Consider the following 26,156-nt stretch of genomic DNA (forward strand, 5'->3'; position numbering starts at 1 on the left):
AGCCTCTCAAGCTAGGTCCAGTGGTCAACAGTTTTAAAGGCAGAGGTTAGGTTCAGCATAAGGACGGTATAGTTCCCTACAATTTGTCACTTTGCACCAGAACATTATTAGACTCTTAGACGAGCTTTTCCACTGAAATACCTCTACAGGATATTGACTGATATTTATTAAAAAGGTTCCTTTTATCAAAAGCAACTGTTAACTGCTTAGCCAGTATCTGCTCATGGCACCATGCGTGCATTTTTGGCTACACTTTTTCCTTCCACTCAACTTTCTATTAGAATAATTGGATACAACTCTGTTAACAGCCAGACTCTTTAGCAATAACTTTTTGTAGCTCATAATCCTGCTGAAGGGTGTCATGGTTAAATAGGACATGACTTTGTCATTGCATAATTTATCATTTTGTGCATCAAAAGTGATTTTTCTTAGGCCTTTTTGTAATATTTTAATATGCATCATTATAGGTATTTTTAGCTGTACATTATTAAAATAAAACTAATAGAAATGAATATCTGACATACAGAATTCTTCTTTATGATATTTAAATGTAATGGGATACACCTGTATTTGTGTAAAACAAATAGCCCCAGCAAGCAAACTCTATTCCGTCTACATTGGGAGCTGTAATGAAAAAGTAGCCCTGAAATGCTGTCATTAAGACAATTCCTGCCACTGCTTATTTCCTGTCTCCAAAAATTACAAAGTAAAACATAAACTCATTGTGGGGGAAAAAGACATTTTCAAAATGGGGGTAAAATTATCAAAATCAGCAAATTAAGAAACACTCCAATTCTGTGGAGGAGTTTTTCCTTGAAATTACATGTATGACAGTTCTGAATTTCCAGTAACAACACCAAACGAGGATAACCTAAAGTTTGTCTTCTCAATTCAGCACTGAAGCATGTGCATGTTGAAAGTGAGTTAATTATTCTCACATTCTTTGTTTTCTGACTTAGTTACGTCTCATTTTGCCACAAAATGACTCTAATTTAGTAGACGGAGGAGCACAAAGCGTCGAGTACAGCAGGATGCCTCTAATTATGCATCGTTTCTTCCAAAGTTTCTTAGGCAAAAACAAATAAGATGAATTATTATCAATCTCAATGTAACTTTTTTGTAGCAAGAGCAAACTTGTTTAGTCTTATTGTGTTCTAGTTAATATTATTTGAGCAAATATGTGTTATAGTCATGCCTACTCGTTTGTGCCTGTGTTTTGGCAATATGCAGGTCAATTTGGTGTCTGAGCACATCTGGTGTGAGGATTTCCTGGTCCGCAGTTTCTACCTGAAGAACCTGCAGACCAACGAGACGCGCACAGTCACCCAGTTCCACTTCCTGTCCTGGATGGACCGCGGGATCCCCAGCTCAGCCCGGACCCTTCTAGACTTCCGCAGGTAGAGAGCAGATCCCACAGCTTAGCCTGGCAAGATTTCAGACTGATTTCCATCTTTACAGTTGACCTTTTACTCCTGGCTTGGTTTTTAATCACCTTCCCTTATCCTGCTACTCCGTTTTTTCTTCTTTTTGCTCCCGCTGCCTTTTTTTTTTTTTTTTTTTTGTGTCCTGTAGAGAACGGTGGTTCTTAATAAGGACCCCGTTCCTCTCCTATTCCTTTCATCCCGGGCCGATCTCCCTCACCTCCCTCCAGCACATGTGATGCAGCAAATTAACGGCCCCGCACTGCCTGGCTTGGCTTGGGACAAAAAGAAAGAAAGAATAATAAAACACCTAAGTCAAATGCCTAATTAAATGAGAGCTGTCTCACCAAAACACCGGAGACAGGGCGGAAAGCTTGTGACTGAATAACCTCACTCTGTTCTCTATATAATGTGTTCTGGCAGAAGAGCAGGAATATTCCTCTGGGAAAACCCAGGAGGGATAGGCGAAGCCCTCCAAATGAGAATAGATGCATCTGATTTGTGGATGGAAGTCTGCCCCTTTTGTTTGTAATAAAAACGCAGAGAGACTGAGTGGCGTTCGTTACCACACTTTTCTAAGCCAGTTTGTGCTATTTTCTTTTTAAATCAATTGCAGTCGTGTATTTATTAATCATTCCCGGGGTTAGGTGTTAGCTGTTTAACTTACCTGCGCATTGTTTGCTGTGCTGAGATTCAGTTTGCTTTGACTGAGCTTCGTAAATCCCACTGTAGGTTATTTAAAGCTCTCTCCGATCCACACAAGGCACTCTAACACTCAGTGTTTGTGGTTTTTGGCCGTGTTGGTTTTTTTGCGGTGGCCAGTGTCATTTTTGTGATGTTGCAGCTAGTAATATGAGCCCAGTTGCATAGTCACAAAAGTGATCATTGGAAACTGTGTCTCCTCAGCCAGGCCTGTGCACACACTGTCTTTCTTTCACTCCTGACTCTCTGTTTCCCTTCCCCTCCTCTCGCTTGATCCGCCCTATGGCTTGCATGGGAAACTCTAACAATCTTTGCACAATGTCTTACTAGGTTGTGTTAAATTTTCCTGTTCATTTGCACAACAAAGTATCCAAAAGAAGTTAGAAGCATACTCTGGAGGTATTAAAAGTTTAATAAATACAAAGGAATACATGCTACATCTGGGATTTTTATTTTTTAAATAAAAAAAGCATTGCCCCTGCAGGATAAATATTGAATCATACATTTTAGAACATCTTTGATCCTATTTGTTTTTCAGTTCATATATTCGTTAAGTTTTTCTACAAAGCTCAAGAACACCCATCGGAATTGGATTCAGACAAATGCATCACTGTGTTACAACATTGAAACTTATGTCCTAAGCAAACATTTTAAATGTATCCTGTGATCTATTTGCTAATTTCCTAAACAGTTAACAACTTCCAAAATAATACAACATTGGCATATTTATCAGTATATTATCTATATTGATATTTTTACACTAAATTGCAAATGATTGTGATGCACATTTGCACAGAACAGAAAAAAAAGAATAACTTGGTTAGTGTCAGTTTTATACTTTTCACACAAATCAAGACTGATATTTGAGTTGAACTCCAGGATTAAAATTGAAATTAAATTTCATATCAATTTTTTTTTTTGTTTTTTTTTTTTATGAAACAGATATTTCAAGTGGAGAAATACCTAAACTAAATATAAAGTGAGGTCAAGTTACATTTACTATTTGTTGGAAACGTAACATGCTTATTAAACAGAACATTATTTTGGTTTGCTCCCCATGAAAGGCCTTAACATTTTTACTCTAGCAACTTAATTAGCTTTGTAATACCCAATAGCATGTTTCTAGTAGACAGTTTATTTTTATAAACAGAAGTGGTAACATTTTACAGTGTTAGCACAATTAAAAGTTAGCATGTCTGTTGGTAAAATAAACATCCTACGCTCACTAATAGGGATGAGCGTCTAACCACAGCTTCTGCAGCTTTTAGGCTTCCAGTGCTGCCCTGCTTATTGTAGGCTTGCTACTGGCAATGTTATCACCAATAGTAAGCCTGCAGTAAATGTTTTTGGGTTTTTTTGTGTGTTTTTTTAGAAACAAACCTATTACTATCAAACATATTGGCAGCAACAAGAATTAGCATGTCAGTGTGTAAAATAAACAGCCATCTGCAAGCTCGCTAATCTGCACAAAAATACAAATTAACTAGTCAAACTCCCAACATTAGCTAGTCAAAGAGTCGCATCAGCCTCAGAATGTAGTATGCTGTCTATTTTACCCAGCATGCTTACTCTTCGAAGGTTTAGCACAACTGAGATTTAGCTTTCTGTTTGTAAAATAAGCCTATTACAGGGTGACTACTGGCAATAATGAGGCTAATGAAGTAACTAATATAAACTTGTCAGACCTGTCTCATCCTGTGTTAGCTAGTTACCCACCAATAGTGAACCAGCAACAGGCTATTTATTTCACATATAGACATGCTAACTCTTGTTTGTGCTAACATTCTCAAGAGTTAGCATGTCTGTGAAGTAAACAGCCTACCTGAAACCTTTTCCTCATTCTGTGAGAACAAGGTGAACATTTAAAGGTAGAGTGTGTGATTTTTCCTCGAAGTTTCCCCAAGCCCCTTTTTCAATAACTGCTCATGCGCAGTCTTGCGCCGCCTTTCCGCTCCTCGGGGGGATCGAGTGGAAAAAAAAATCTCCCAAATCCACTATGGTCTTATTTCTTTCTACAGAGGGCTTCCTCTTCTTCTCGTAAACGTGTACTCAGTTTGCTTGTTTCGACTCTCTCTCAGCCATGTTCAAAGTATACGGTGGAAGCCGCCGAGCTACAATGAACGGCTAACACCGAAGCTAACTGCTAAGCTAACAGGATACATAAACACTAGAAATTCACACGTGCAGCCAGCAAACTAACAAAGAAGGAGATTTACCCAGTATAACAAAAGGTGTTTCTGAACAGGATTACCAACAACTATAGCTTTAAGGCTTACCATCTTTAGGTCATCATGCACAGCTGCACTATGCTTCAAATAGCTAGAAAGGAAATGGAGGCGTTGCTTCATATTTTCAGTTAAAAACTCGACAACAGAGTGATAATAAATCTTTGTGGTTTTCAAATTGTAAAACTCTTCCACTTTCCTGTTTTCTCATTACATCCAATGTATGTCAAGACAGTGTTTAATATAAAATGTTTACATTTTTTTTCTGCATATTTAGTTGCAGAAATCCCAATATACATTTTTTGTCCCATAATGTAATGTCAATTCAATATAAAATCCAAAATGGTGCTTTGAGGTTGTTTCTATTGAAAAAATGAAAGGAAGCAACGAAGCGCTGGGGGAAGGTCTTGGTGTATTCAGTTTCCATGGCAGCAACGGGGTGTGAAAAGCTTGTTGGCCTTCACCGTTGTCCGTGGTGTAAAACATTCATAATTGGCCGAGGTTAATGCGTTGGCGGACCACAATCACAACATCACACCACCACGTCCATCACCCACACGTCAGAGAGAGATTCACTGTTACTGAACCGATGATGGATTTATTTACGGGTTTCTTTTTGAATTTAAATGACTGGCTGATTGGCAGGCGGAGCTGGAAGCATCCTAGATGTGTGTTTGTTGCTTTGATTATGGTTCATTTTCATCCAGATCACAGTGCACAAGTCCCTCGTGAGTCACATTTGCTGTGATTATCGCTATTTTTATTCAACCGAGAGGAAACCAATCCTGTGCCTTGAATTTAAGATCCTGTTGCCAAAGCTTGCAGTAACATCGTCTTTTCTCTTTTGCTTTATTCCAGAAAGGTTAACAAGTGCTACCGTGGCCGATCTTGCCCGATAATTGTCCACTGCAGGCAAGTACACCTGTTCGGTGTGTGCGTTACAGCTGTATATTGTGAAAGCCACTCTGGGTCCACCGCTGTTTGTTCCACTCACCGTTTCTTATGTAAATAAAGTGACACAAGCTTATTGAATGAGAGACCATTCCGTTCCCCATCTGGTTGAGTTGGTTAACCAGCTTTGATTGGCTCGCATTAAACACCAAGTATCTGTCAGACCACCTTTAATAGCCGCATCCTGTTAAGTCATGCATGGGGCCAGTAAGCCTTACTCGCTCCCCTCTCCAAGGATCGGAGCGTCTAGCACTAGATTAATGAAGCCGTGGCACTCAGGCAGCTCCGCTGTTTTATTGGCCTTGCCTTTATTAGAGAGATGTCCACGCCTTGTTTGCAATTAACATGCAGAGCCGCTGAATGGCCGGCAGGCACAAAGGGAGGCTTTTCATGGGGCTATCTCTAGAGTAATGGAAAAGCAAGGCTCTCAAAAAGCTGTTCTCGAACCGCCCCTGGCCTCTCAACCTCTCCTCTGCTCCTGAGGTGCATGCATTTAAAAGCTTTTGTCCCCAGCGTGCCTTAGAAAACCATTCCCTCTCTCTCTCTCTCTCTCTCTCTCTCTCTCTCTCTCTCTCTCCCTCTCTCCCCAACAGTCGCTCAAGACCACACATGCACTCATGTGCAAAGGTTTAACGAAATTACATTTTTTGGGGAAGTATTCAGATCTGTTTTTCTCACAAGAATGCTGAGGATGTACGTCACTTTTTTTCTTTTTTTTTTTTGCTGTTTTACATCTAACGTCCTGTTTTATGCAGATACACAAAGTGTGCTTTCTGTACGTATGGACTAATTTGTGTTCAAATATACTCAAAAGTCTCACAGCAGATGCCGATGTAAATGAGCAATTTGTTTTTCGTCCAAGAGCACTCTGAGATTAAAGCCTCTCGCGCCGCCGCCTTAATGATCTCTGCCTCTCTGTCTGTGACTCTGCAGTGACGGAGCTGGCAGGAGTGGGACCTACATGCTGATTGACATGGTCCTCAATAGGATGGCTAAAGGTAACGATCAATTGCTCGCCTTTCCTCTCTCTCTCCCTCTCTCTCGCTTTCGCTCTCTTGGTTGGAAACCCTGGCAACGCAAAAGCCTCTCATTCTCCTCGGAGGGTCTTGGGATGCATTAGAGGGTGACTTTTCTGAGGCCTGGAGAGGCAGCGGAGACGAAGGGAGGGGGGGGGGGGGTGTTGCTGGGAGTGGAGCGATCAGAACAAAGAGGGAAGACAGGGAAGGGAAATGAAAAAGAAACCTCCGCCCACATTCGTAATTATCTATTTAAGCAACCTTCACACCATATTGACCTGCATCGGCAGCTGCAACATGAATTTAGATAGCACATGCATGGAAATTAAATGTTTAGAGGGGAACATTTATTTTTTAAAAATTGCTGTTTGCTCTAGTGGTTCAAATCGATATTTAATATTTAATGGAACACTGTTGATTTTACTATTGATTTATTCTTAAAAGAACAGTGTTGACAATTTCGTTTTGCAATTCATACAATTATGCTGCTTACTGTGAACATAGTTAGCATTGATGGAAATCTTCTAGGTGCATTATTAGTGTTGCTTTGTGCAGCTTTGAATTGGATTATCTCCTTTAGTGCAACCTTGGCACTTTAAGAAAAACACCCACCCACATTGCTTTGCAAAGGTATTCAAACCTATTGAACAATCACAAACACAAAAGTGTTTTTATTTTTTTATTTTTTTTTAGATAAACCATTACAATTAAGTGCATCATTTTTGAGTCGATTCAGAAATTTGTTTATAAATAAAAATCCTAGAAAATGTGTGTATTTGTATTCATTTGTCTTTGTAAAGCACACCTCTGTTTTGACTGCAGTTGTTAAGTATTAACTAATTCAGTCAAATTGGATAGCAAGCATCTGTGAAGAGTAATTTTCTACTGTTGGCTTAAATTTTCCTTTGGATTGAGGACTTGACTTTGACTAGGATATTCTAGCACATAGCATGCTTCAAAATAAACCATTCCATTCTAGCCCTGGCTGTATGTTTAGGGTCAATGACTTGTTAGAATGATTTTACCCAGGATTGTCCTGTATCCATCTTCCCATCAACTATGAAAAGCAAAATGCTATCCCTTCTTAAATGTGTCGCCGATTCTTTGGAAAGTTACCCCAAGTCTTTTTTTTTTTTTTTAACAACTGCGCATGTAGGAGACCATCCTACCCACTCTTCTGCTCCTCAAGGGGATTACATGAAAAAACTCTCCCAAATCCACCCGGATCTTATTTCTTTCTACTGAGGCCTTCCTCTTCTTCTCATAACCTTGTATGCGATTTCCTTCTCATGACTCTCAGCCATGTTCAAAGTATACAATGAGAGCAGCGGAGCTACAATGATCGGCTAACGCCGAAGCTAACTGTTAAGCTAACAGGATACATAAACAGTAGAAGTGTGCATGCGAAGCCAGCAAGCAGAAACCAACAAAGAATGAGCACGCACATTGGCGTTATATGAGCACATCAGAATGATTGGCATGTGGGACAACCAATAGAGAAGAACTCAAGGGAAAGAGGGGTTGAGAGCAGGACCAAAACTCAGACAAATACATGCCCTTTGATGCGAACATTGATCTAGTCTCACCTGACCAGAGCATATTCTTCCAAATTTGTGCTTTGCGCCCTGCATTGCTTGTAGAAACCTGCAAACTGGACTTGTTGTGGCTTTGGCTATTATCCTACCCCTCTTCCACTAACACCAGATTTGTGGAGTGCACAACCAAAAGGTATTAGGTAACAGATTATTCCAATATAGCTATAGATCCGTGCTACTCCTCCAGAATAGAAGGCTACTTTAAAATCCTTCTTTTAAGTATTTTATTGGTATTTTACCTCCACACCTCTCTGGCATGCTTCAGCCTAATGTTTCTCCTAGGGCTCTCTGATCAGCTGACCAGCGTCTGTTGGTTGTAAAACTAGGCTGGAGTTTAGAGGAGTTTTTCAGTCATGGCCAAATGCCATTAAGGCCCTGTCCACATGAAGACGAATATGGTAAATTTAAAAAAAAAAAAATGTGAGTCCACTCCAGAGGACACATTACCACTGAGAACGCTGTAGTAGGTATGCCAACGCCATTGTTGCTGCTGTGACGCTGCGCAGAAACACGCAATAAACACTCAGTATACACAGACAACTCATGTGAAGTAAGCAAAGCAACATGGATCAGATGCAAACATCTATGGATGTTCAACATGATCTTTATGTAGGTTGGCAGGGGATGCCGTGTAGAGTGGAGTCGTTGGAAAGAAAGGGTCCAAGGACAATGCTAACAGCCATAAGAAAGACAATATTTGCCTCAGCATGAACGCAACACCGGGCGGCACATTCTTTGTTGCTATTTGTGAGAGTTACGAAATTTATTTTTGTGAGGGTTACGGAAAGAGGCGAAAATGCAACGTCAAGACGCAGCCCGTATGTACACATAGAAACACGAAACCAAAATGGATCCACTCTAGGGCCCGTTTTCAGAAATTATAATGTGCTGTCTCCCTAAAGACTGCATCTGTGTGGACGCACACCCTTAACCACAAAATACCTCTGTGGATACACCTGTCCTGTAGACGGGCTGTTTTTAAGTCTCTAAAAAAGACGCTTATTTTCAGTGGCTTTTGACACGGTGTGAGTTGGTTTGTTTGAAGCATGTCTTATATCTGGTTTTACTGTTTGTTGTTTCATTTTGTTATTGCCTACGTCTTGGCTTGATCTGTTTTAGGACAGCACTTTGGTTAAAAAAAAAAGCAACAATTTTTGGTGTGCTTTATGGGTAAATAAATTTTTTTATTTTCAGTTAGATTGCATGAGCAGTGCTTCGTGAGATGCTCATAACACGAGACGTTGTTTTATAACCCAACCCTTTAACACGTCTACAACTTTATCCCTGTCCTGTCTGCTCTGCTCCAGTGTTCTCCATTAAACCTCTTAGGCGTTTTCAGAACAGCTGGATTTATACTGCGGTTGCATTACACACAGGTAGACCCTTTTTACTATAGGCTCTTAAATTTAACCTGTGGGTATCAGAATAAAGGGGCATAAATATAAATTAATGCTACACTTTTAAGGTTTTCTTTTGTAAGTAAAGAGAAAACCATTGTACTTTTCCTTCCATTTCAGAATTATCTCTGTAAAACGTGAAACAAACAAACAGGTTTGTGGTTGTAACATAACAAATATAACAAAGGCTCATTGGTACGTGAATATATTTTACAAGGCACTGAAAATCGATGTATAATTGTGGAAAATCCTGAAATCTGTTGCATAAGGACAAGTAAACTAGACATAGCCACCTTTTTCCTGCATGAATAAACTGTTTAATTTGCCTTCTGAGTTCTTTTGAGAAATCCAAATTATAAGCGCCCATTGTTGCCCCAGACTTTGTTCCTCCACGGCTTAGTCTGCTCTTTGCCCCCTGATCTTTGCCCTTTACCCCTTTACCCTCTAGAGATGCAGCCCAGTCGGAACAGGTTAAAAGGACGCCTCGCTGCACTGTCTGTTAAACAGTAATAAGACTCGCCCTTCCTGGTGCAATTCAAGTACCTTGGTGACGAATGCGCCGTTGCCTGTGGTGATGAAAGCTGCCTCTCCGCCCGCTTTCAACCTTTTGTTTTCTGCATCTGGAATCAAATGCATGAAACCTTCATAAGCTCGCTCTCCAAAAAAAAAAAAACCTTTCTTTTTTTCCCCCTTGGCCAGAGAGCCTTCTCTTCAATATAACTTTGGATTCCCGCTCATCTAAGACATGAAAGTCTTGTCAGAGCGCTGGAGTACCTTTGAGTGCATTAAGTCCCACTTTTTTCCCTCTTTCTCTCTCACATGCAGGCTTAAAATTCATTCTCGGCTGTGTTGTTTTCTTCCTTTCTGCTTCCCTTTCAAGAACATCTTCAGACTTTAGATGCATTTTCAACATCCCTCTTATTTTCAAATCAGCCCTGGCTTGCTTTCAACCCCCCGGATTTGGGCCAGTGCAAGACTTTCCTGACTAACATAACAGACTGAAAGGAAGCTGATTACAGGTGAAGCAACTGTTGCACAGGTTAATCATCAAAATCAGCGCTGCAGAGCCGCTGCCAGCCATTATAATCACCAAGTTGGACGTCATCTCTGATTGTGGTAACGAGACTGAAGCCAAAGTGTAGCGTATATTTCCCAGTCACCAAAAAAATGTATATCCTATTGCATATTCTATCAAGAAACAGTCCGTGGCTGCTGTCCAAGTTTTTTTTTTTTTTTTTTTTGCCTTCCCGTGGATGAATGTAATAATTTTCAATCGCTGCGCTGTTCCAAAGGGAGTGCAGCGCTGTATAAAGAGAGATTGACAGATGTGAGCAGGATTACTGCGCCGCTTTGAACTCAGTCCAATTCTCGCTCTGTTGCAGGTGCTAAAGAGATTGATATTGCCGCTACCCTGGAGCACTTGAGAGACCAGAGAGCTGGCATGGTCCAGACAAAGGTAAGGTTCCCCAGCTTTGAGTTGGAGGAGTGGGGGGAGGGATGGGGAGGGGAAAATGGGGTGGGAGAGGGGGTTATAGGCGTTTCAGAGGGATGATTGTCTGCTTCATCCACGCAGGATCAGAGGAAATGATGATGCTCTACTTGATAACTGCTTTCAGGATTACAGAAATATTGCTCGGAGGAAAAAAACTTCACATTTATCGTAGGAATCAAAGAAAATTACCCAAAATTGGAAAGTAGCATGGTTGCATAGCTATACGATTTGAATAAATTAGATTGGATCGTATAACGTTTTGCTGAAATGTGTGTAAATGTTTTCTGAAATTATTAACGATTGCCAGACATACACAAAAAAAATACTTAACTAGGTGTTTTAGCACCCAAAATAGATTACCTAAAATGTCTTTGTTGTTTTTGGTTGTTGTTGGGTTTTTTTTTGCCAGCAGCAGTTCACAACTAAAATATCCTCAGAGCTTTTATGCATTCTGAAAAGGTGTGGAATTTGCCTAAATTATTATTCACATCTACATAAGAATGGAAAAAGAGAATAACATTATGGAACAATATCTGTATTTCAAGTCTTCATTCATCATCACTATGAATAAAAGTTGTATCTATCCATCCATCCTAATCAAACCCTAATTCAATCCCTAATTAAATCAAACACAGAAAGGCAGTGTCCTCATCGATTTAAAACCCATTTCATTCTTTATACTTCAGATAGCTGGGGTAGTTTTTCTTTGAGGGAATAATTTGTCACAAAATGTTGGATATTCTTTATCCCAGACTCACCATAAGAAGAGTTTACGAAAACAATTGCTGCCGTCACAGACATTCGTCCTTACAGTTTACATCACAGCAGCCATTTTTCTTCACTCTCAATGCAAGCCCAAAGACTTTCCCCTTACGCTTTGCTCTTTCAGTTTGGGAGGATGATAATAATAAAAATGACGCTGCAGTGGGTGATAATATTCATGGGAGCTGCTTGCTAACACACACTGTACTGTTCCTCAACGGTCTATTAACGCTGCTTTTAGAGCCGCGCTCCGCTCTGTTCTCAGCAGAGAAAAGCTTTTTTTAAAGACTCTCTTTTTCTTTTCTGACGGTACTGAGTGGAATTACAGTGGAATATGGTTGATTCCTCTTTGCAGCCTTGTTCAGCCTCTAAACAGAAATTAGATAGTAATGGGGTATGACATGTAGAGTTAACTTTTTTTTTTTTTTTTTGGTCTTACCTTTAATGACGTTTCCACTGTTTTCTTTTGTTGTTATGTCTATTTATCATGGCAAAAGTCTCATTGAGGTTACTTTTTTTAAGAGTTTACCAAAAGCAGGTACATTTACAACAATTTCTAAAGACATATGTATATATTAAATATAAAACTACTTTTCAGCAATATCAAACAAGTAAACAAGTGTCTGGCCATGTGCATTCAGAAATAGCCCAACAAAGGTTAAAGGGCTGCAGAAACCTTTTTTACACTCCTATATTGACTTCCTATCAAATATAGGCAGCAAATAGATACTAATAATGATAGTAAAATACTTAGAATTTATCATTACATTTTTAGCCCTTTAAACGCTTTTCGGTTCTCTAAATTTTCTTTTTTATTTTACTCCAAATTATTATATAAAATCGCACTTAATACTGTCAAAGCCAGGTGGGCTTGAATTACCCATTAAGAGGAACAATAGATAGACTTGTGTTCAAAATAACAGTAGTGAGTTTAAAGAAAGTTACTAAAACTCAGAACAAATGCTGGAAGGTGATTCAAGCACAGATTCTTATTTTATTTTATCTACTTTGATGCCAGATGCAGTCTTGATTATATAAGTCAGTTATTCAATTAGAATACCATCTAGACACATCCTTTGAGTAGGTTAAGTTAAGTTTTTCCTGGCACATGTAGGTAACCAGCTTCTCTATACTGTATAACTGAAATATCATGACAGAATACAGTTCTATTTGCAAACTCAAACATTTACAGCAGAAACAAAGAGAAATGCAAAATGTGCATTAAGCTGTCCTGTGAGTCACTCAATTATTCAGTTGTTTAACCACTGTTTCTTGGAGCTGCTTCACATCCGTGTTGCATGGTGTTGACCCACTTCAGGCACCAGTAAACAGGCCTCGCCATTGGACTTCAGTCCACAGTTCCACTGCATTTCTTTGTTTTGTTTCAGAAACAGTATATTTGATGTCTTCCCACAACGTTTCCGTTGGATTAAGGTCTTGGCTGGCCATTGCATAGCTTGGGTTCTGCTGATGTGGAACCAAAATCCTCTTCCCTTAGTGCCGTGTTTGGGGTTGTTGTCTTTTTGAGACACTCGTTTCAAGGTTGTTTCCTCTTTAACTTAGGGCAACTTGATCACTTCAGGTATTTTGCTGACTCCTTGTTTGTGAAATATACAACACCAAAATATGATAGTATCCCCACACCATGATGCCTGACCCACCATGTTTCACAGGTTACTCTGGCGTGACTTTTTTTTTCTTTAGGGGTCATTTGACAAACTGTCTTGACCCAAAAAGAATGATCTTGCTTTCGTCATTCCATAAACTTTTACCCTAATTGTCTTATTGCTAGTGTGTTCTTTGGCAAACTGTACCGTCTTCAGGTTTTCATATAATTTTTTTAACAATGGGACTTTGCAGATGCTTCTTGCTGATAGCTTGTCTTGTAATTGTTGGTGACTATAGACTGTTTCTGATCACCCTGGAGCTGATCATTAGCTGAGTCCTTGTCATTTTGACGGTTCCTCCACTACTATTACTGCTAAGATGCTCCCTACAATTAATGGTTTAGTTAAACAGAATCAGGTGAATGCATGTCATGACTGGAGGGTCTGCAGTTTTTTTGTTTTTTTGTTTGTTTTTTTACGCTACTACACTTAAACTAGTTAGTTTGTGTGGAATAATTATAATTTCTACCAAAGCCAGTTGGAAATCTGGTTAGAGATGTCTGTTTGATTAAACTGAACACAGCTGTGTCATCTGCATAAAAAAGTTATCACCATGATTAATTAGGAGGAGAGGAAAGAGAAGAGGGTCCTAATATGGAGCTTTGAGGAACTCCTTTGACAGCTGTAGGAAAAGTAGAAAATGACCCAGCGTGGTGAACACACTCTGCTTGAGCCAGCAAGTAATTTCAGAATTACTGTACATTAATTGCAGACAGGCCAATTTAATGCAGTCTGTTGAACAAAAAAGTGTCAAAAGCCTCAAACAAATGAAGCAAAAGAGCCTGGGTATCTTTTTTGGAATCCATTCCATCAGCGATGTCATTCTCCACTTAAACAGCAGCAGTAAGCGTACTATGTTGTTTTCTGAAACATGACTAATGCTTGAATCTGAGTTTTTGTCCAACTAGTTGTTCACCTTTAAGCTTTTTGAGAACTTTTGCTAAAATTGCTTGGAGAAAAAAACATGAACTCCTCCTTTAGGGCCGCCTGCTTTTGACGGATGTTTATATGTGGCAACTGCAATACATGAGAGTGTGTTTATTCCTCTCTAACATCAATTTCTGATCTGTGGAGCAGAGATTGATCTCCCCCCAGTGGTTTAAAACGGGAACAGTGAAGACGGGTGATTTTTAAATCTATTTTAAAGCTTTGAACTCAAACTAAGAGTCTAAGTGAGTTGGAGATGAATGTGGATGTACTTACGCAGTTTTCCGGACCGATCACAACTTCAGAAGATGCACAAAAATAGAAACTCCACATCATCTCGGCCACTGGTGGCTTCTCGGTATTGATTCGGCCTATCCTCGGGCCACACCGTGGCAGCCTGTGTGTTGACACATCTGAGGACTGTTCCCTCCAAACCTCCTACGTACCCTTTTCTCTGCGAGTAGACCCCGTGGCCTGAAGCCTGGGTAGAGGAATATAAAAGCAGCAGGTCCACAGGGCAGACATCAATCAGTTCCTCTGGGAAAACTGTGTGTTGGTTTCACAATAACACACACACACACAGTGAAAAAAAAAAAAAAAAAAAAAAAAAAAAGCTGAGAGACAGTTTGACTCACAAAGCTGCATTTTAAGACACACCTGGTTGGATCGATTTTGGTTATGGCTGTGCGTGCGCTTTGGGTTGAAAGCTCACAGAGCGATCCGGCTCGAGATGGTGGCCGGGCCCAGGCGGGGTCAGGAGATATGGAGGGGAAGGAGGAGGAGGAGGAGGAGGAGGCTCAAGCTGCCGATCATATCTAGATGGGATTCAAGACGTGCACAAACGTAGACAAACCCTAACGCTTATCCTCTTCTTTCTTCTCCTCAGGAGCAGTTTGAGTTCGCTCTGACGGCCGTGGCGGAGGAGGTGAATGCCATCTTGAAAGCGCTTCCTCAGTAAAGACCTAAAACCTTCTCCTTTCCTTCTCTTCTTCTCCTCCCTCTGTCTCGGACCACCGGTCTTCTCTGCCCACTCAGCGCGGACGTCCTTCCCCTACAGTTTCCTCTTCTATTGCAATCTCCTCTATGCCTTCATACGACACTGTATGCTGAATATCGTGCCGGCCCCGTCCATATTCATTAATTCCCGAGTCGGAACGCTGATCTGATGGACGTCGTCGTAATTGAGGAAAATGGAGGCGGGGCTCCTCGGATCAGCGTTCCCGCCGTGCAATTTCTGAATGTGAACCCATGGTTCTCTATGCTGTGGTGTTGTTCATGAACATACTGTTGCAGTGCCACTGATGAGATGTGTATGTATCAACGTGAAGAATACTAACTGAGCTGCCACCTGTTTAAAAACTACGCTATTTTTCTTCTTCTTTTTTTTTTTTTTTTGCCTCAGTTCTATTTTGTGTGTGAAATCCTTAAAGCAAAATGTTGGTAGAGGCTGCATTAATTTATTTGTTTCTGTGGCTGACAGTTCTAAATATTCCAATATGCCCAGATCCACTGCTTTGGAAAAGTATTCAAACCCTTTTCATATTACAACATGAACTTCAATGTGTTTTGGGGGGGGATTTGATGTGATAGACCAACAAGACTAAAAAGTGGTGCATAATTGTAAAAAAGAAACAACAATGACTTTTCATTGTTTCTTCTTTTTTTTTCTTTTTTCTTTTTTTTTTTTTTTTTTTTTTTCACAAATAAACATATCAAATGTCTGGTGTTAATTTATATATTTCCACCATCATAGCATTTTACCTGTAGGCCAGAAAGCAAAATTATTGTCTCCTCTAGCCATCGCGGCTTCTTCTGCATCATAGTTCCTTGGTCTTCATCATGCTGTTTGTTCAGTAATGCCCTAAAACACCTCAGTGACCTTCACAGAACAGCTGTATTTTTACTGAGATGAACTTACACACAAGTGGACTCTGTTGGTTGCACTGGATTTTATTTAGGGAAAAGGGACTGAATAAAAGTGCACACCGCACTTTTCAGATTTTTATTCGGAAAATAATTGAAAAGCCACGTTTCTGTTTCATCTCCATTAAAATTATGTGATGCACTGTGTTGGTTTATCACACAGCATCCCAATAAAATGCACTGAGGTTTGTAAATGTAAAGGCAAAATGTGAAAACATATAATACTTTTGCAAGGCACTGTTTGCAACAGAAAAACTGAGAACAGTCCAGACATCATGTTTGTGTTTTTGCTGTTTGACCTAAAGTCACTTAAATGCTGCAGCTCTGAACTTTCACTTTTAGACTAAGAAAAAAAGCATGAAATTAAATTCTTGCTTTTAAAAATCAGAAGCATTTTCTCAAGTGAAAGTATTTGTGAGAGAATGCTTTCTATCCAAGTTGAAGGTCATCTGAGTTTTGTTGATATATATTTTGGATCTTTCTGAGGACCTAACATAAATTAAATATCATATCTGCTCTACCTGGAACAAAAAAAAAACTGATTACCACAACATAAAAACATTAAAACGGAGAATAGTCCTGACAAACTGGACTTAGGCATCAAGTTTGTGTTTTTGCTGTTAGACATAAAGTCACTTAAATGCTGCAGCTCTCGACTTTCACTTTTAGACTAAGAAAAAATAAAACATTAAATTCTTGCTTGTAAAACGTATCCTACTGTACAGATTCTGTCCTCCAGATGAAATGCTGTTTGCTGGATCGATGTAAACTTTTTCAAAATGAACTCCTGACATTTCTCCACCTCTGTGATATTACATATATATATATATATATATATATATATATATATATATATATATATATATATATATATATATATATATATATATATTTATATATTTATCATATTTATCACATGTATATAGATAGATATATCTATATCTATCTATATATACATAGATATAGATAGATATACATACATATATTCATCAGCATCACATGGTCAGATGTTGACGTGCATGTGTGTTGTGGTGACTGTTGGGTCTCAGACTCTGACAAATAAAGCTTCACAGATTGTAATAATTGCAACATATCACATCGATTTCACATTTTTCTCCGGTGCGTGAACATCTCTGTGAATATTAAATGTGAAATATACCAAACTGAGATAGTTATAGCCTCTGTTTAGAGACCTTGTCCTCCTGTATCAATAGTAATAAGATTATATATTTAGGAAGAAATTATATTGGGATTTTGTTAAATTTGTCCCTCCATTGCTTGTATATTGTGACATATTGTGCAGAATATTGGCTCTATAGACACTGAATGACTTAATTAATCCTCATATAGTGCTATCTGAAACACAAAACCAAGAGCCTCTGTGAGAACTATATATTTTGTGTGAGAAGTAAAAGATGAATTTATTCAGATTGATAATAAATCTACTGTTTAAAACTATACCGCTCCGTCTGACATCATTTCTGGTACACTCACAAACAAACTGTCTGACCGGCCACTGAAGGGGGTTTGATTGAATGCTGGAAGATGATGTGGACTGAACCCTGGGGGAGGCTGCATGTGGAAAACACGGGTTTGTGCGGATGAAATGTTTGTTTCAGCTGCAGAGACGGAAACCGGGATGTGAAATGAAGTCAGTCTTGTTTTTCACACACTGGGGTAGTCTGGCCATGTTTTGCAGGTATTCATAGTCTAGTTATTTTGTGATGAATTGACATATGTCATTTTAAGGTAATGACAGCATGCCTGGTTCCATTATATTTCATCAGTTTATTATACTTTACAAAAATGTTTCTCTCCCCGGTGAAGCACTGATCATTGATGTAATTTTTCTTGGCTGTGTTTTGATCATTTTGTGCTCTTTTCCTAAAATTGGATGTTCCTATTTTAACAAAAAACTGTAACAGACATTCTTTTAGCATTTCAAAGCTCATGTTACAACCAAATATTTATTTCACATATGCTATATCTACAGAAGAAAATCTATATATTTTTATATAATTATCATGTTATACTACAAAGTTTGTCTTCCAAAAAATCTTGAGCTAGGTGAATAGGTGTGCAAAATAAATTAAGCATCAAGAAACAACTTGGGGCTGCATTGTCTACACATAATTACTCATTTCCCCTTCCAATAAAACCAAATTGTTTCCAAATTGAAAAAAGACACCCATTTATTTTCAAAACCATGCAGTTTGGCCTTCAAAATAAAAGTTTTGCTTTCTAATGGCAAATTTACAAATTGTTTTATCCTGTGGTTTATAGTTGGTATGAGAGTTTTTTTGTTTTGTTTTGTTTATTTGTTTGTTTTTTACATACCGATAAACAGTTGTTGTTTTTTTAGAAAAGAGCAAGTTGAGGTCTAAAAAAAAAAAACCTAATATATATTGATATAATCCCAACCAAAATAGTTTAGGGTCCAAAATAATTTGTTCTGAGATTATTTTTTTAATTGTTTCTCTTCCCAAAACATTATGTTATTACTACATTTCCATTTACAGTGACACAGCATATCTATGGCCTTTAGCCATCTTAAGCAAATACCAGGGATGTTTTTATGAAAATAATTTGTTTCTACATGAGTCACATATGTTCACCTTGACCACTTATATTGTATTAACCTTAGTGTATTTAAAAAATGTTCATGAACTTCGGTGTATGCCTTTTTCCTCCATTCTTCATTTGACATTTCAGCTTTCAGGTTTTCCTCCCAGGCTTCTTATAAAAATAGTTTTCTACTGAGTGAGAAACTAATAACGCAGACATATATCATGCTTTTTAGTTCTTCCTTTTCACATTGATATCATTGTGATCCTACTGGGCTGCTCCAATGTTCACCTGGCTTTGTTTTCTGAGCAGGTGCCGATCAAGAAAAACTGGCAGTTTCCCTGTAAAGCAGGTTGTTTCTCTGCCATTTCTCCACATGGCTTCAGACCACCATCAATCTTGAGCTTGAATGACGGTAGCGCTGTGCGGGGGAGGGGCTGTGAGCGGCACAAACACAATAGTGATCGACACTGTTTTTGACCTGGAGCGGTGCATTTCTACAGATGGCAGTAGCACCACTGGGAGGAGCCAGAAGACCTTGATTTTTTTAATTCATTTTTTTACTGATTATTTGTCTCATATTTTACTGTCAGGACATAATGCCAGTTTTAACAAATATGTAAGAAAAAAAAAACTTTATACAAAAGTTACCTACTGCAGCTGTAAATCTAAATGAAGCACTTCATATGTGACCCCCTTAAGGTTGCAGTGTTTCATTTTTGTAGTAACCTGGGGGACAATGTAACGAAAAACCGATTATTCACTTATAGCTTCAGCATCCTTCAGTTTGGACTACAAAATCGCTTATTGGCTGGTTAGCTGGAAGTCCATGAACTTGTTTATCAGATCCACAGCAAATACTGTGATATAATTGTTCAACAAACTCAATAGACAACAGAGAAAACGGAACGATTTGAAAATCATGACCCAAAAAGGATACAAATATATCCATACAGCTCTGGGACAACCTACATATGATTTTCTGCACTCCAAGAAACTCCAAGTACACAGCAAAATGTATTTAAGAGCTACAAAACTGTATTTTGCATGATAGCTCCCCTTTAAAGTGCAAAATTCAGATACAGTACCTTTTCTCAGACTGACTTTAACCATCTTTTTTTTTTTTCAAATTTAAGAGCAAATGTTTATTTATGTTAATTACTGTGATTTGATTTGACATAATTTCTCAAGTGAATGTATTTGGAAAAAATGCTTTCTATCCAAGTTGAATTTTGCCTTTATCATATTGACGGTCATTATAACATCCGAGTCTTGTTCAAAGATATTTTGTATCTTTCTGAGGCCCTAACATAAATGAAATATCATATCTCCTACAACTGACTACCCCAAATAAGATTGTAATGTATTAGTTACTTTGTTACCTGAAATATCACCAAAAAAAATTTGATTTTGTTTTGTCAAGAACAGAATAACATCGTCATCATACAATGAAATTATAAATTGTGTTTCCACTGCTTTTATTCCACAGATTTTTGGATGTGAGTGCACTGCAGCTGGAAGTGGCTCAATAGCTGATGTGAATAATAGAGAAAGTGGACAGCCTTGCCTACAACCTTTATACAATTTACTGGCTTTGAAAACATCTCTGTTAAGCCATTAGCTGTTTAATTTTGAACTTGAGGGACAGAGGGAGGTGACGGCAGAACTAATCCTCTAACCAATCCCTGCCATTCGGACCGAACGGCCATTTCACCCAATACAACAAAAAGTGTTTCTGAACAGAATTACCAACAATAACTTTAAATCATTAGCTAACACTTAGTGCGCTCCAAACAGTTCTTTGCAATATGCACATTGCAATCCATGATATTGTGATGAAGATAACTTTGCAAAACTGGTATATTGTGCAACCCTAATTGAAGCATACCGATAAGTTAATGAACTGGGAATATAAACCTGAATAGGTATTTAACTGTGATTTGTGTGAATTGCAAAACCCCTAGTCACTAACGCAATGTTATGATGAGGGTCAGTGTCGATATGGAAGGCCCATTTGGGCCCAAGATTTAAATTCCTGGCTGATGTCTTTAGATTGTTGAAATTTCCACAAAATTCTCTTTCCTCGTTATGTAACCTACTTTCTGAAGCACACCAGTCCCTCTTGTAGCTGACACTCCACTTCTTCACAGGATGGCATTCTTAAGTTTCTAACTTTCTTCCTTTTTTAGGTTGCTTTTGGAGTATTGGCTTCTTCCTCACTGAGTGGCTTTTCTACTCATATGAACACATTTTGCTCAGCAAGCATCTTCATGTAGACTTTTACTTTGGAGTTGATACGCACAAAAAACATGTTCCTCTCTGGGACATAAAACCTGTCCTGAACAGTATATATGGACATTGGCATGCCCTTTATACTTGTGTATGAGTGTCTTGATAGATGAACGTGGTACCTTCAGGTATATGGAAAATATACCCAATTATGAACCAGACAATGGGAGGTCTGTAGATCTCTTCACAATATCTTAGTTGATGTATTGATTCACCCATGGTGTCACACAAGGGGCAGAATGTTTGAGGTGTTGCCTTAAAACACATCCACATGTGTGCCTCCACTACACTCTAATCTGGTGAATGATCCTATTAAAAGCTTGCAAGGTCATAATAGCATAATCTGGGTTTTCTCAAATAGTTTGTTCTGACTGAAGAAGTAAAAGAAAAATGTCTGAAAATGTATTTCTCTTATTATTCTGAAATTTAGAAATAATTTGGGTAATCCCAGCAGACAAAAAACAGGAAACATTTTGTCTGATTCAATGGCAGACAGTAAGAGAAAAATATGTCTCTTTTTATACAGTGTATCTCAAAATCTGGTTTCAGCTGTAAAAAAAAATCAAATATCGAACACACAAAAGATTAACCGTTTATCAACAATTTTGAGTATAAAGACTTCTTATCAGGGTGTGGGATACCCTGGAATAGTGGAGAAATGGGACTGAGAACACAATACTGATTATATCACAAGTAGAAAAGGGATAAGAAGCATGTATAGAGAATATATAATTTCCTACCGCTCAACTATGAGTGCGTGGGGTTTTCATTCAGATGCATATTCATGTATGCACTACCCGCTGACATGTCCCTCCCTCCCCTGACAGTTCTAATAGGTGGGAATCAGGCTTCATACACTTCCTGAGGTCTCATTTGCATATGAGTCACTGATGAGCTGCCACCGCTAACCAGCAATGCCAAACCAAAAAGGCCTATTAATATTCACCCCATTCAGCTTGTAAAGCACACAAACCTAATCAGCTTAGAAATTACTGTATGGAAACCATAATTAAGCATGTTTAATTGCTTATCATCTGATGGGTACAAGTTTATTAGAAAATGTATTCATAGTAATTGCTTCCTGAGGTATGTGGTTAGCTACAATAGCATGCGATATCCTGTCAGCTCCCATTTGGGAGGATTAATGGAGAAGTCACAAAATTAGAAATTGTGCGTTGCACTCTTTTGGATGGTTGGTTTAACTCAAAGTGATTTTTAATTTAGGGTATTTCTAAATTAAAGCTTAAGCTCGGATAAGTCTATAAAGCTAGAGACGTCAAATTTAGCATCTTGCTCTGGCTTAACAGTGCTCAAACATCACAGGGACCAGAAACAAGGGCCAATGGCGCGAGAAAATGGCTGGTCTTAAAAAGTGTTAGACGAAACATGATGAAATAAGAAATATACAGGAACTATGTGATGAAACATCTCTTTAAATGCAGAGTTTTGAAGGAAATCTCAGAATCAATGAACGATTCCATCCAGGGAGAAGCTGAGTCAAACTCAGAGGGGCCACCATTGTACTGCCAGGAACATCAAGTGGGCCTTTTCAGCCTCAGGCCTCGTTGACTCTTACAGTTCCTTCCCACTCGTTGATCGTCGGTTGTAATCAGTGTTGGCTCTCCGTGCTTCTGACACACTTATGAAATGATAAAAGTCCAACCAGAATTGTTTTATGGAATAACTTTAGATTACAGAAATTATTCCTAAAGTGAAATGCTTGCGTATTTATTTGTATAGGTTATATGAACAATCAGTAAACTGGAAACACAGTATTTAGTTTGATCAATGATAAAATATGTAGTTTCTCACATATTTATTGGCATCCGCCAATTCAATAATTATTGCATGTGACTGTGACTATAATTCTGCAAAAATGACGCAATAATAACATAACTTGCCCTCCTCAGCATGCTGGATGCTTGAAACTAAGAGCTTGATCTTCTTTCTGAGTAATTCAACTAATAATTATTTGACAAACTGAGGGCTCTCATGGAGCATGAAATTTTTATTTCCAGGCAGTTGAGTGACTTAGCAGCCAACTTAATCCATCATGACATATTCTGTACTGGTGAAGCAGCACACAGTGAATTCATTAAAAAATCAGGATGATCTCATAAATTGTCTCCAATTTAAGGTCACAGGTCATTAGACCAAAAAACATTTTGCCTTCTATTTCAATGGGAAACTTTCTTCCTCCATCATCACTTTTACCTGTAACGTTGGCAGGAACAAACCCATCTTTATGTGTAGAAACAAAAATGGAGGAAGACAGGAATGCAGCTTAAAACAAAGTGAAAGAATCTGTCTCTTCAACTGAAATCCCATGTCCAATTTCCATAATAGTAGGAGAAACTAAATTGTTATAAATATGTCCAGACACTGCATAAACTGTCTGGACAAAATTCAGGTACATTTGGTATGACGTGAAATGTTTTTAATACCTCTAAATTGGGTTTTCGTACAGTTTTAGCTCAGATCAAGAAGCATACGAATGCAGTGAAATATGCTAGTATCAAACTCGAAACACTTCTTTTCTAGAAAAACTACAAAAACCCTCAACTGATATTACACAAGTGTAGGAATCCTGGATTTTTTATGTGGTTCTCATTCGGTAGAAATAGAACTTAAACTTATTCATCTGCCACAGAATCATCCTGTTAGCATCTCTGTTATGCAGAGCTAACTCCTAATGTTTTATAGTGAACTTACTGTGAGAGAGCGACAGTTATGTTTAGAAATCAAACTTTATGCTGCAAATAAAATTTTGCATTTGTGAAAAATAACTCAGCCTCATCTGAATTGACATCCAGAATATGTTGTGTCATCTGTGCACATACTGTGAAGTTTTGTTTATGTGGCAACATAAAAGCATTAAAAGCATGTTAATTTTGTCTGCCAATACAGTGCAAATAAGTGAATATATCTTTATGCATATTACTGTTCTCTAAATTTTTAGCTAAAAAAAGAACAGAAATATTATAATTTATTCCCACACGTCATTATCGCTATATTATAAAATAAAACTACTTAAATGTAAGTTTTTGGTGTCTGGTCTTTATAGATTTTTAGCCAGTTTAGTGAGACATTTAAATTAACCTATGTATAAAATGATTACAGTTCTCCACCTTCAAGATGTTTTCTTTCGCAGAGTGAATCTGCATAACATTATCCTGGAAAAACACCAGATGCCGCTGAATTAATCTCCGAAAGCAACAATCAAAGCTGCTAACTTTCCTACAAGATAATGTGCAAAATCCTTTTAGAGTTACAGAGCAGAGTTACCTTTGATCATGTTAAACCCACAAACCGTCATTGATTTTATTGGGATTTTATGTGATATATCAACACAAAGTTACACAAAATTGTGAAGGGGAAAGAAAAAATACATGGATTTAATTTTTTCATATAAAAAAACTCAAAATACTATGTTAGCCACCTTTAATCTGATCATCTTAAAGGGACAGTGTAAAACTAATTTGTCTTTTTTTTTAAGCAAAAATCAACTATTGCTTTCATAAATGTATTATATTTACACAAAGTGTAATAACAATCACATCATAAAGGAAAGCATTCTCATAGCTTAGAATAAGTAGTTTATAAATACATAGGTGACTGCACACTCAGTGGAGGACGGCATGTTACGTCACCGTTTTTTATTACAGTAGCCAAAAGGGGACAAACTTGTCAGCCTTATGTGTTTTACCTGTAGATGAAGACGTGCTGTCGATGTAGGTGGAGTATAAAACAAGCGAAGACGACCGTAAATCTTTCTACTTGCCGTTTTCTGTTGAAATGGAGGACCATCCATACTCTTTGCCTAGTGGAAGGGAAGAGAAAGTAACCAAGAAAAGAAAAAAGCAGTAATAACCGGGAGAAAAGGAATCTACATCGGCTATTATTACCAGGTGGAGACAATTCATAAGGGAGCGGGGATTCAAAACTGATGCAGAGGTTGCAGGCTTTCTGCTGGACAAATAAGTTAATTCAATATAATAGAGACGTTGATTTTTACCTAAATACATTTCACATGATGACCGTAGCTATTTGCTAATAGCAGTAGCTTGGTACCAGGCGCATGGAGGACATACTCATAGACATTGTCACATTTATGACACTGCACAGGTTCTGCAGTAGTTATTGAGCGCTTAATGGCAAGGTTGTGTGTAATTAATTTAGCGTTTGCCATAAGCAAACATGTGGAAGAAGGTGAGAAACTAACTTTCAGCCCAACATACACAACCACGATTGTGTAGGAAAATCTACCGCTGCACAATATACTTGGTGATGAAAGGGTCATACTGTAAGGGCAGGAAAGCTTGTCATAACTGATAGGAAGATGGATGGAGCAGTCCTGGACACAAAATTAACAGAAGCTTCAAAAGATAAGATCAAGCTGGGGTTTGTCTTCAGCAGGACAATGACTCTAAACATCCAGCCAGACCTGCAATGGATTGTTTTAGGTCAAATCATGTTCATGTGTTAGAATGACCTAGTCAAAGTCCAGATCTAAATACAATTCATGTCAGCAGACAATGGAGCCATTTTGCAAATAAATAAATAATGTGATGTGAAAAACCGGTATTGGTATGTCCCAAAAGACTTGTAGCTGCAATTATAGCGAAAGGTTGTTCTAAAAAAAAACTATAAATAATGAATGCATTCAAACACATGCCACACATTCAAGAAAAAAAGCTATTTAACCCACAATTTACAAGTGTGCCCTATTTTCAATTAGTCATTCAGATTAACAACCAATAAAACACATAAAAAGCACATAGATAATAAAAAATAACATGGAAAAGGTTCAAGAGGAATGAACGCTTTTGCTAGGCCCTGTGGTTGGGGAGACCATCTGAGACTGAGTTTGGCTTGAATTGGATAGAGAAGCAGACTGCTTAACATTTCAAGTCACGTTCAGTTTTTGGCTACAGGTCCGAGAGGCGCTTTGGCTTATTGAACTTAAAAAGGAAAAAAAAAAAACTAAAGGAAAAAAAATGTCATTTTCCCGAGGAGCAGTGTTGGGAAGTCCCTAAGTGTTTGCTTAGTGGGATCCCGTCCAGGTTTCTTCTCAAAGTAAAGCCTGTGTTTTTTTTATTTGCTTATGTTGTTTGGAGTGAATGGAAAGCAGTCTGCAGAAGCTGCTCCTCTCATGTCTGTCCAAGGCCTCAATACCTTTGATCTTATTAAGGAACATACAAGCCTTTAAACTTACACTCCCCGA

The 26,156-nt window shown here is 38.3% G+C and overlaps 1 protein-coding gene across 1 annotated transcript in view; it reads left to right on the plus strand.

The window, feature by feature from the left end:
* Positions 1–16,616, plus strand: part of ptprn2 (protein tyrosine phosphatase receptor type N2) — a 212,557-nt gene extending 195,941 nt beyond the window's left edge. Inside the window, exons 18-22 of the mRNA XM_036125606.1 lie at positions 1,231–1,397; positions 5,207–5,260; positions 6,233–6,297; positions 10,690–10,763; positions 15,042–16,616. Coding sequence (XP_035981499.1) covers positions 1,231–1,397; positions 5,207–5,260; positions 6,233–6,297; positions 10,690–10,763; positions 15,042–15,113 — 432 coding nt within the window. The 3' untranslated portion in view covers positions 15,114–16,616. The remainder of the gene's footprint in view (positions 1–1,230; positions 1,398–5,206; positions 5,261–6,232; positions 6,298–10,689; positions 10,764–15,041) is intronic.
* Positions 16,617–26,156: the final 9,540 nt, after the last annotated feature.

The sequence above is a fragment of the Fundulus heteroclitus genome, chromosome 21, assembly GCF_011125445.2.
Source record: "Fundulus heteroclitus isolate FHET01 chromosome 21, MU-UCD_Fhet_4.1, whole genome shotgun sequence".
NCBI classification, from domain to species: domain Eukaryota; kingdom Metazoa; phylum Chordata; class Actinopteri; order Cyprinodontiformes; family Fundulidae; genus Fundulus; species Fundulus heteroclitus.